This window comes from Leptonychotes weddellii, chromosome 2, assembly GCF_054177405.1.
Source record: "Leptonychotes weddellii isolate Sample4059 chromosome 2, ASM5417740v2, whole genome shotgun sequence".
NCBI lineage: Eukaryota > Metazoa > Chordata > Mammalia > Carnivora > Phocidae > Leptonychotes > Leptonychotes weddellii.
Genome location: NC_138370.1, coordinates 121,660,074 through 121,672,689, shown reverse-complemented (window position 1 = coordinate 121,672,689; position 12,616 = coordinate 121,660,074). Strand labels below are relative to the sequence as shown.

At 40.5% G+C, this 12,616-nt stretch overlaps 1 protein-coding gene across 1 annotated transcript in view; it reads left to right on the top strand.

The window, feature by feature from the left end:
• The window catches only part of FRAS1 (Fraser extracellular matrix complex subunit 1), a 394,684-nt gene that overhangs the window by 168,912 nt on the left and 213,156 nt on the right, over positions 1 to 12,616 (top strand). The window contains exons 7-10 of the mRNA XM_081813142.1: positions 5,630 to 5,713; positions 7,400 to 7,501; positions 7,819 to 8,010; positions 12,492 to 12,581. Coding sequence (XP_081669268.1) covers positions 5,630 to 5,713; positions 7,400 to 7,501; positions 7,819 to 8,010; positions 12,492 to 12,581 — 468 coding nt within the window. The remainder of the gene's footprint in view (positions 1 to 5,629; positions 5,714 to 7,399; positions 7,502 to 7,818; positions 8,011 to 12,491; positions 12,582 to 12,616) is intronic.

Here is a 12,616-nt window from a genome sequence, read left to right as displayed (position 1 = left end):
TTATCTAGAAATCTTTTTCTTGATTTAAGATCATTATTAAATATTGGATGTTCTGATGATATAAAGGGGTGTTAAAAAGTTTAGGCTTTTGATGGAAACACCATCACCACTGTCTACCATCTACCATCATCTCTGTCCTCACCATCACCACATTTTTGGCATTTATTATGTGCCAATCATTAATTTTCAGAGCTCTGTAATTCTCATCACAACCCTATTAGGAGCTATTATTATCATCCCCTCCAAGGTACGCAGAGCCTTAAGTGACTTGGGTAAGACCACAGTTAGGAAGTATCAGTGCTTCTCACCTAGGCATTTCGGCATCACAACCTCAACAGACCACACCTGACTCATATTTCTAACCATTATGTTAGATGGCCTTCCAAAATGATGAGTTACATAGCATTATCTATAGTAACAATCACAAAAATGCTAGTTACTAATAGCATTGAACATGATTGCAAGTATTTTGTATGCATCAACTCATTAAATATTAAAAACACACAAGTTCATCAGAAGAAACGTATTTCCAGGTCTTGAGCTCTAGAAAAAAAATTGATTTTCAATGTAAGATGTTTTTTTTTTTTCTTTTAAATCATAAAATGAATCTGTACTTATTAAGGAAAATTTGGAAAAGGCAGAAAAGCAGAAAATGATCATCTAGATTTCTATCATTCAAAAACACCATAATAGATTATTTTGGTAATTCATTCCAAATTTTTTGTAGGCAAATGTGGATATATTTGTTTTTTTCATAGTTAAAATCACATTTTAGAAGTTGGTGATAATCTCTGACAAAAGGAGAAATCTCTTATGTTTAAACAGGGTGTTGTTCCCTTAAGGAGGGATGTAAATTCGTAACAAAATTGCTTGCTACTTTTGTCCAGATGCCTTATGAACAGAGCCCTAACCCATCCACATTTTTGTAGACTCATTAAAATGGTCTGCTCAGTCTGATGAGAGTTGTTCTTGATATATTTTTTGAAGATTATATTTATTTATTTATTTATTTGAGAGAGAGAGAGAGCGCACAGAGGGAGAGTGAGAGGGAGAAGCAGATTCCCCACTGAGTGGAGAGCCCCATATGGGACTGCATTCCAGGACCTTGGGATCATGACCTGAGCTGAAGGCAGACGCTTAACCGGCTGAGCTACCCAGGCATCCCAAATGTTCCTGATGATATTACCACCAATTTTTTAATACTTTTAAATAATTTTTTATAATTTTCCCATTCCCACATTGATGAATCTGAGTAGGTTGAATTTCATCTTTGGATGTTCTTTTCAAGAAAGATAGAAGATTGGATGTCTTCTGAGCCACTAAGGGTTTGAGAATTATTTTCTTCCTGTCCATATACCTTAGAGCTAATTGGAGGGCTCAAAAATTGGGGGCAATTATAATATTTTCACATCCCAACCCTGTGGGCTCCTTTCCACTGAATCCTGAAATTTAGTGCTATGGAGAAATCTGAGGTCTGTCTGCTTTCTATTCCAGTGTGTTCAACTAATTTTACTCTATTGGATTCTTGCAGGATATTTCTTTATCTTTATAAATGAAACATTTTTTCAGGATATTTCTAGGTGAGGTGTCTTTTCACCTTATTGCCTAGAATATAGTGCAGCCCTTTCAGTCAGTCTGTATTCCAGTTTTTGAAATGCTTTCTTCAGTTATGGCTTTAATTTAATCATATTCATTCCAATTATTCTCTTTTCTCTAGAAACACGATGATTCTTAGATTGCTCCCCTCGCTTTCCCCCTCATTATCAATCATGCTGTCTCATCATTTTTCACTTTTGTGTCTTTCCTCTTCATATGGAGAGAGCTTGAGTTTGTATTTACTACTTCTAGTATTGATTTTAATTTGACTATTTCACTTTAATTTTCTTTTAATTCTTCCTTATTTTTCTTCTCATTGGTTCATCTAGTTTTTTTCATCCTAACGCTTATTCTTTCTTTATTGCTTCTTGCTTCTATTTAATAAAGACTTCATTTTCATGCATCTTACTGAAGTTGCAAAATAGCTTTTAAATATTTTCTTTTAGATCCTGTAGTATGTAGCATTCAGAAGTCTGCTCTTTCTCTGAATCTTTAGAACATTTTGTTTTGCTTGCTCTTCAGGGTTTTTCCCAAGTTCTCTCCTTCTGTTTACTCATCCTTGATCAAGAGAAATCTGTCCATACCCACTGCTTGAAAGCTGCAAGGGTAAATGTCCTGCCCCTGGCTAACTCCCCTTCTTGGATCCATAGCCAGATGCTAAGAAAGGTTCATGTCTGAGGGGCTGGTGGGTTTTCAGTCAGTGTAGTTCTACTGTACTGAGATTGGATCTTTTCCTACCTCCACTGCCTAACCCTCCTACATTTTGAGTATGTGAAACCAAAACTATACTCCCCAGTTTGCATTGCTGCAAAGGCGCTCTCCTTCTCTCTCGGTGACCATGTGCTTTACCATTTGAGACATCATCCTGTTCCCCAACTTTTTATCACTCCCTCTACCTCCTCCAACATGCATACTTCCCACTCTTTTTTTTTTTTTTTTTTACATTATGGGCTCTGATTAGATGTAGAAAGAAAGATATTGAGGGAGGTGAGGACTGGCACCTGACTGCCTCAAAGAGTAGTGGCCACACACGGGAGGGATGGATCTGGGTTGTGTTTGATACAGAAAGGCAGAGAGGCAGAATGATGGTTCTTATATCTATTTAGGTTTACACAGCAAAGAAAGTCCATAGAATGTCTTACATTCAATGGGACTTCCTCATAGCGGTGGTAGGAGGTTGGCTGTTTTATTTTTTGGTGGTGAAATTTTTATCTCTTTCTATATCTGCAGAGGTATCATAGCGGGAAAATATTTCATCAAGGGCTGTTAGCTATAGTACACCGTAAAATTTTTATCATAAATATTTTTATTTAAGGAATATGAAAAACCATAATTAAATATATCCTTAATGGTAGCCCTACCCCAAATTGTAATAATATTAATCGTATTTTTTTAATTCAATTCCTGTGTTTACTGAGGGTGCCATATTAGACTTGGGGTTGGCAAACTTTTTCTGTAAAGAGCCAGATAGTGAATATTTTCAGCTCTGTGTGCCATTCAGTTGAAACAACTACTCAACTCTGCCATTGTAGCACAAAAACAGCTATAGGTAATATGTAAATGAGTGGATGTGGCTGTGTTCCAATAAAAGTTTAGGGAAGCAGTGGTAGGCTAGATTTGGCCCTTGGTCCATAGTTGGCTGGCTCCTGTGTAGACTATACATTTGGAAGGGCAAATCTACATAGCCCAGAATGATAGGATTCAGACATATGACAACAACAAAATTCACTGTTAAAAAGTCTTCCCCATTTTTTCTGACCCACTTTGCTGTTCATCTTCTTACTTGCATCTCCAGTCTTGCTTATGAAGCGCTAGCCCAGCTGAGTTCTCACCTCTCGGTCAGGTAGTTCTCTTGTATCCTGGGATATTTTCTCTTTAAATGCTTTTCCTTCCTGCCCTTGTTGATCTGGATTGGTGAATAAGGATTCTTTTTCCATCAATAAAATATATAATTAGCTATTGCCAGTAAGAATTGGAAAGCTTGATTTTCCTTGTACCAATCTTGCTACAAGTAATTCCTTCTTCCCCTGTGCTCTCGAATTGACTCTGCGACTATACTTGGGTCTAGTCCATGTTAGTTAAGACAGACTGATACTAACTCTCTGCTGATTCAAGATTTGTGATCATTACATCTGTTCCCTGTTTACCAAGCATTGTATAAGTTCATTTGTTTACTACAATAAAATTACTGAATAGTATGACATCAAATATGCCTTTATTTTACTTTCTCACTGAAATTTCATTAAGCTGAATAGTTCTGAGGTTGAGAAATGCTCAATGATTTCAGTGCATGTCCAATTTTCACATTCTCTATTAAACATCAATGGCCATAATATTTTCCATATAGAAGAATAAAGAAATAAAATAACCTAAAACAAGAAAACAGTTGTCAGTTTAATCCCAGTGATTCAGTTGTTTGAAATAAATCCCCATTAGATAGTAATGCATTAATCTAACCATACATCATTGGGTTAAAGAACTACTGAGGTATGACTGCAACTGTCCAAGAAAAATTAAATCTCTTTGACCTCCTCCCCTGCCCAAGTACTTTGGCTGCCTTTTTCTTACAGAATGAGTTCCAAAGCAACCATGGTAATAAAAGCTCATTTTCTGCCTCTTGTAAGAGAAAGTGAAGGTAATCATTCAGAAGGTATCTTCTATGTAAGATGAATCACTTCGTAGTCCTTAAAACTTGGTTCATTCTAACCCTCCTTCCTCTGCCTTTAATTTGTCTACCTTCTTGCCTTTCAAAAGGTTGTAGTGATAAGTCAAAGTGAGAAGCTGACTCTTTGGCATTAATGAGGGGACTGTTGCTATGAAAGTTCTTCTCAGGGCAGTGGAGACAAATGGTCTGATATCCTAGGGGTGAGAGTGGTAGAGGGGAGAAGTAGGGAGAGGGCATTGGCAGTTCTTTGGACATTTAGTCTCTCACCACTTTGCTCTGCTCTCATTTCCAATTATCTAGGAATAAAATTGATTTTTTTCATGTTAAGGAGCTCCCTAATGCATATATATAAATGTGCATTCACATAAAGATGTGGATTCACATAAAGATGCAAAAGAATAGTGAAGTAGCTTATCAGGAGAGGGATGCCTCCATTTTGAGTTTAGCAGTAACTCAGCAGGAGCTTAAGTGTTCTTAAGTGTTGGTATGGTTGGTGCTCTGAAGTCTCTTTCCTACCATTTGTCATTACCACGTCAGCTGTGTGACCTTGTACAAGTCACATAACCTTTCTGGTCTTTACTTTTCTTGTTTATAAAACAGGGATAAGAACATCTACTTCAGGGCGCCTGGGTGGCTCAGTTGGTTGAGCGACTGCCTTCGGCTCAGGTCATGATCCTGGGGTCCTAGGATCGAGTCCCGCATCGGGCTCCCTGCTCCGCGGGAAGCCTGCTTCTCCCTCTCCCACTCCCCCTGCTTGTGTTCCCTCTCTCGCTGTGTCTTTCTCTGTCAAATAAATAAATAAAATCTTTAAAAAAAAAAAAAAAAAAAAAGAACATCTACTTCATAGGGTCATGTAAAGCCTTAAAACAGGGGCGCCTGGGTGGCTCAGTCATTAAGCGTCTGCCTTTGGCTCAGGTCATGATCCCAGGGTCCTGGGATCAAGCCCCGAGTCTGGCTCCCTGCTCCGTGGGAAGCCTGCTTCTCCCTCTCCTACTCCCCCTGATTGTGTTCCCTCTCGCACTGTCTCTCTCTCTCTCTGTCAGATGAATAAATAAAATCTTTAAAAAAAAAAATAGTGCCTGGCAAACACTAAGTACTATTCTTACTGTCATTGTTATTATTGGTGCTTTTGTGTGTTCTTAGAAGAGGATAGGACTTGAGGAATGTGCAAACCTCTTGAGAGTCACAATGACTTTGGAAGTGCCAATTATCAAAGCACCAGGTGACTAATAAATACTAAAGGAGAGGAAATTGCTATTTATGGATGCTTGAGGCACATGATTGAGTTGGCTATGAATGAAATTTTCCTACTGTTGTGGACTTTATTAATGTCTCCTTTTGATGGATTGTTCCTTTTTTGGATGTAAGGATGAAACTATAGTCCGAGTTCCTGGAAAATGTTGCCCACAGTGCTCTTCCCGATCCTGCTCTGCATCAGGCCAAGTGTATGAGGTAACCTTTGCTGTACCCCCTGTGCGTGTTTTGACATACATTCTCACACATATGCCCTCCACCCTTCCAACCACGAGATCTCCCCACCCTTTTGTCTGAGTCTTTGCCAAGATTAGTAACTCAAAAAAAAAAAAACAGCTTTTTTTCCTTCTCTTTGTGGAAAGCCTTTATGAAAAAATTAAATTGAAGAGGATTAGAAATATAAAGGAATGTGCTGGCAGGCAGCACCTGGGTCACAGACCTTGGTGAATTTACTGCTTACATGTCTCGAAGGAAGAAAAGGACTATCATTGGTTACTATCAGTTTACACTTAGGCTGGAGGCCTGGGGAATGTCTTTCTGCTTTGGTTGGATTGTATGTACTGATATCCAGACACGGCTTCCCCCTGCATTACACTGAGGGGAGGCATGGGGGTGGGAAGGGAGAGAGGGAAGGGAGGGGAGAAGCTAGTGGTGGTGGAACCTGCACAGTTGAAAGTACTGTTGGAACAATCTAGATAACTGTGCCTAACACATAATAGGCGCCAAATAAAAATGAGTTCAACAAACTGAATGAATGAATGAACAAATGAATGTTCTTAGGAGTGCCCAGCTGAGCCAAAAGAAGGTTACATTATTCAAAAGCAAAGAACATATAAAAAATAAATCCAACTACTTCCTTTGCTTGCCAGCCACTCTTAAGAAGACTAAATAGAAATTGGAATTATGACTCTCAGTAGAGAATCTGGAACAGAGTATTAGGGAATGAATGTCACAAATCTAGATGGGTCCCTTGAAATCTGAATGAACATAACTATTGGGAAAGGACTTTTGTATGTACCAGATCTGTGTTGTCCAATACAATAGCCACACATGTGCCAGGTTAATTTCTCCTGGAAGAGATAGCCTTTATATCTATTGTGAAGTTTTTGGTTGTAAGTAACAGAAATACTCCTCTAAAAGTGACTAAAATGAAAATGTTTATTATCTCATATAACAAGAAGTCCAGAGGTAGTGTGATTGCAGGGTTGATCAACTGAGGTCTTGATGATGTCTTCAAGGATCAAAGGATGCTTTTTTGATCTTTCTGCCCTGCCATCGGCAGCATGTTGGCATTTGCTTTCTGTCTTCTCCCCTCACGTCCCCAAGATGGCTTCCTCCAGACTAGCTCGTCCACACACAATCATTACTAACGGCTGGTGGGGAAAAGGGATGGATTTTCTTTTGTGGGGGAGAAGAGTCTTTTCTTTGCCCTCCACTGCTCTAGCAAACTTCCCTTGAGGTCTCTTTGGTTAGGATTGGGACAATGCCCTTACCCTAACTGCAAGGGGAGCTGGGAAATTGAGTATGTGGCAGTGGGCACTGGGTCTCCTGACAAAGAAGAGCTAAAGAATGAGCACTCATTAGGCAGCCAACAGGGTCTTATTAATCTTGATGTTCCAGGGCCCCTTTGTGCCTGGCAGAGAGCAGGCCCTCAACACATATATGGAATAAATACAGTTGAATAAAAATGGATGCAAAGTTCCCTTAGGACATCATTGACTTTTTTCGTAGAGGCCGTTGCTGCCTAAATGATATCATTTCTCAGTAGTACATTCAATGTGGCTCAATTAAAAATTGTAACAAAAAGTTGTGTGCCTTATGTGCCCGTGTTTCTATTTGATGTATGTGATGCTTGATTTTCTACTTTGTCCTTTCTTTACTCAGCATGGTGAGCAGTGGAGTGAAAATGCCTGTACCACGTGTATATGTGACGAGGGTGAGGTCAGGTGCCACAAACAAGCCTGCCCTCCACTAAGATGTGACAAGGTATTTGAGAGAGTGTGGCTTGGTTTTCAAAGCTTTATCCTGGGTCATTTGAGCAATGCATTTCTCAGTCCAGTGTGTCTTTTGAGGGAATCGAAAGTTTTATGATATTCAGAAATATTTGATAAAGATATGAAAGACCTGCTTCCTAGGAAGGAGGCTGAGGTAGAGAGGAACTTGCCTCATCTGGGTTAGGTTAGGCAGTGGGGGGAAAGGAGCAGCATACAGTGTTGGCCTTTTATGTCCTTCTGCCCCATTGGCTCAGATGTTTTCAAAGTCTCCTGAGAACTGCCCTTTACCCGCCATCTTTGTTTCTTCAGGGTCAGAGCAGGGCTCAGCGTCACGGGGAATGCTGTGAGGAATGTGTGTCTCCTGTGGGAAGCTGCTCGCACAACGGGATTGTGCGCTACCAGGATGAAATGTGGAAGAGCTCGGCCTGCGAGTTCTGCGTGTGTGACCATGGCCAAGTGATCTGCCAGACTGGGGAGTGTGCCAAAGTGGAGTGTGCCCAGGTAAGAAGTGAAGGCATTTCCACTTGGACTGTAACAGTTCTCTCCAGTGGGAGATATGGTCCCTCACCTGTTCCTTACTTTTTGGCAGCAGCAGAGGCGACAGCCAGGTTGACCACTCACATTTCACAGAGCCTTCTAGCACAAAGATTCTGTGGTGTAAAATAAATGTCACTATGTGTTCAGACTGGCTTGGAACAGCCCCCTGGAGCTTTTAGCTCTCAGTGCATCTGGTCCGATTGGAAGCCCTGAGCCAGAGACATGAAAGGGAAGGACTTGATAGGGGACATTAGCCTATCGGTCAGTGCAGCTGGACCTCATGGCTGGTGGCCTGCCCGGCTTGCTATGGTTATGAAACAGAGGTCCGCAGGTGCTCCCGCGGCTGGCTTCTGTCGCAGGCCCTACTGGCAGCACTTAGCAGAAAGGAGAGCCAGCACCTACGGCTGCTTCTGTGGATCAGGAAAGAAAACAAAATATTTTTGTTTTTGTTTTAAAGAGAGAGGGAGGGGAACCTCATAAATAATTAACGCGGATGACCTCTGTTGACTTCTGCTGTCTGCAGAATTTCTAGAAGCTTCTAACAAAGCAGCCTCTGTTTGGACTATAGATGTATATTGTAGGGAAATTGCTTTTTTTTTTTTTTCTTTTTCTCTTTGAACTCAATTTTGACCCATTGCAAAACAAATTGCTTTGAAAGTTGTCTCCTTCTCCCTCACCGCTCCCATCCGCCCCACCAATTTCCCGCAGGGTTGTGAACTTGAGTAGATGAGGGAAACTCAGAAGATCTGAAGCACTGGATATCTGTGAAGTCATTTTTCTTTCTAGTTCTTCTCCCCCACATCTCAGCTCCTCTTAGCACTGAGCTGGGGAACAACCTTTCAAACAGGGCTGTCAATGACAGGGTGATTTTTCATTTTGCCTCCTACTTCTAAGTCTTGGCAGAGCTGAAACGTATTTAGGTAAAGAGGGTCTTGCTTTTTGCAGATTTATTTCCCCCACATGCCTTTTCATTTCTTTTCCTTCTTTATGTCAGGGGAGTCAGAATGGTTGGACGAAGATGAGAAAAACCCCAGTCAGGGCCCTTTTTTTTCCCTCCCTCTCTCTCAAGCTGAGGCTGGGCTTCCTGGCCTCGCCAGACTGCCGGGACGATGCTGCGTTATTTTCTAAGATCTTAATTTGCCGAATAATATCCCAGGGTTTATGGAAAATGTGGGAGAGGTGATTCTGGTAGCGTGGGTCCTTTAGCCACCTATTTTCAGTTAAGTCTGAGCAAAGAGTCTCAATCACAGATAATAATTTGACCCAGGGTCCCCAATGCTAATGCATTTCCAAGTTCCTGCTATCCTCTGTGACACCTACCTGTGGCCCCATGCACCAGGTCTTCTTCTCTGTTCTTAGGAAAAATGGGGAGCAACAGCGGAAGTACATGGAGAGGGCCTCGGTTCCCCTGCAGTCACCCCCCAGCACTGTCTGCTTCTCACTCCCACCCCATCGTCTCTGTTAGGAACTGAGGAGTTCTGATGCCTTTAGCCCATTTCTCCAGGTCCTTAGTCAACTAAGCTGGTGTCTTCCAGGTGACACCTGCGTTTCCAAATGTTGTTGAAGGCACTGGGTTCTAAACTGGAGACACTACCAGAAGTGAAATTTTAACCAAAATTGAATCTTACCAAAAATATCCCTTAGCCTTCTTTCTGTGCCACACTTCTGCAAATAGCTCTGTGAATGCCTGGAGTGCAAACTTCCTAACTTCTGCTTAGCTTGGAGATAAAAAGATGAATAAGACACATTCTAATCTCAAGAGTTCCCAGGCTTTTGGGGGAAGTCAGATACATCAACAGCAATCACAATATGCAGTGGCATCAACGATAATGGAAATACGAATGAAATGCATGAGAAGCATCTGGAGAAAATGACCGTCTGCCGAGGGGGCAGTGCAAGTGTGCTGTTGGTATTTTTATTCAAAATTCTACCCCACTTTCCGCCTTTCCTAGAATATCACGGGCATTTGTTTCCTGGATACCAAGGGTAGATTAGGTCTAAGTGTATGTGCGTCCACAAAGAGGCAGAAAAGTCAACTTGTAGAAGAAGAGACAGAACTATACAGGTTCACTGTTGTAATAATGATCACATTGGTTATGAACAGCAATGTTCTGAGTAGCATGGAAATCAGCACATCATTTTCCTTTGTTAAAAAAGGAGAAAATGACATGGCCTTTGTTTTTGATGTATCCAACCAAATCCCTAGACATTGAAACACAAATGCATCCATAGTAAAATAGCACAGTATGAAGATTTTCATTTTTTTAAAATTTTGTGTCATCTTTGAACATGAATTCAGATGGAGAAGTCAAATTACTTGTTTTTAAAGGACCTAGCATTCACACCTGGGACATAAAATGGTGGTGGGGGGGGGAGGGTAGGATCGAAGCTTATCACAACATACACGGAAGGGGATGGGCACACTGCACGTGTGAGGTGCCTTTCCCTTCTCCAGTGGAGGAAAATTCCCTCAAAAGAGTGTTTCCTTTTTCAATGGGCAAGCTAGTGGACTCACACCATCTTTCGTCTGGTGGATAGATGTTGGTGTGATTCAGTGGGGGAGGGGTTAGCAGATTCCATCTGGCCCATGCAGCAGAATCCTCTTAAGAAGAAAAGAATTAGTTTTGTTCCTCAAAGCAACTTTTCTCAAAGGAAAAGTCAAATGCTAATTGGAGCAAGCTCCCCACCGCAGTGAACTGCCGCAGTTTGGGGCATCCGGGCTTCTTCTATAAATAGCAGATCTATTTAGGACTCCCTACCTCACCCCAACTGAATCCTTGTTCCCCAGCAGCAAGGCCTCCTGTTATTTACAGTAGCGTTCGAAGCCTCTGAACAGCCACCCTCCTTGCCGTACTGGGATGAGGCAGGCTCCATTTTCCGTTTGGTCTCTACGCCCTGTAGCAGGCACTCAAGCAGCAGTTACGCATTTTGCCTTTAACAGAAGTACAAATACTCAGTGTCATTGTTTTAAACAACTTAGATTACCTGCATATAAACCCCTTTATATGCTTTGAAAGCAGATTTCACATTTCTGGGTTAGGCCTGCACTACCAGCTGATTTGTCACGTTTCTGCAAAACAATTTATATGTAAATACGCCCGTTCTCTGTAGCATCCCCTGCTCTCCACTGGCCTCTGATTGGCATTACATTTTGATGGACAGCGATCTATACACGACTCCTTTCTTCCTGAAATCAGTTTTTAGACACCGTAAAAAGTTACAGTCAAAAAAAAGTTACAGTCATTCATGTATTTTTGTATTTCCTTTAAAAGTTCCTATTTCCCTTCATTAAAATAATACATATTCATTTTATAAAATTGATACTCAAGAAAAGTAGAAAAGAGACTATAAAATCCACCCATCATGCTACAGTTCAAAGACAACCAATGCCTTTATTTTATACATTTTTTAGTGCACAGTGTTTTTAAACATAAAATATCCCTGTGATTATTCTGTTGCACAATTTCACATTATTCAATTTTTACCTAACGTGGTTTCTGCACTTTAAATGTAATGTAGATCCCAAATTAAATGTCTTGATTTAAAGAAACATCACCATTCTTTAGAAAGAAGATCTATCTTTAGAAAGTGGAAAGTACTTTAAAAAATACTCTTTAGCCTATAGGTATTAGATGTTAGTATATGCACATGAAAAATTGTAAACAGAGATTGTATCTTTCACAGGAGATTCCCTGGGAGGCAGGCTTGCAGTGGAATTATACTAAGTGATAGAATTTATAATTATTTAATTTTTTTATAGTAAGCATTTGTTATTTTATTATAGAAATAAAAACGATGAAATTATTAATATTGGGAAGTTAAATTAAAATAATAAGACTTTGTAAGTTAAGTATCTACCCTCTCAGTGTGACCTTTTTTTTTCTTCTTATAATTAATTTAAAAAAATAGTAATTATGTGAGTTGGATAACAGATTCAGAATACTGAATAAAAATTAGTTGTCTCCTGTTTAATTTATGCTTGAGACTACATCTGTGCATAAAGGGATGTATCTCATTTCGTATTCAAGGAAAAGCGTTGGTTTGATTTGAACACTGTTAATGAAACCAAATCACAAGTTCAACCTTGTATATTTAAGATAGCCTGATCCTTTTCTGAAACTGGTAACTTTCCAAGAGCCTACAACAATGAACAATCTTGGTCATTCTGATTTCGTGTGAGCTCCCAGGCATGGGTGGGGAATGATGGAGGGCTCTGTGCACAAGTATCACCAGAGCTGGAATGAAAAAGCACTTGGAGGGGTGAGCTGCATGGCCTAGGTTGTCCATGGGAAAACAACATGGGGAGAGGGAATAAGCAGAGGGCCAAAGCAAAGGGTGTGCTGAGGTTCTTCATTCCAGTCAGGGAATCCCGCTGTTTTGCAATTTGGCACTGCTACCTAGAGATGGTAATTTGATATGTGCCTCTGCAATCCTTACTTCTACAGGGTGAAGAATTAATTCACTTAGATGGAAAATGCTGCCCTGAATGCATTTCAAAGAATGGTTACTGTGTTGATGAAGAAAATGCAGAATTTGTGAGTATCAGGCTAGTAACTGGAGACTATTAAAA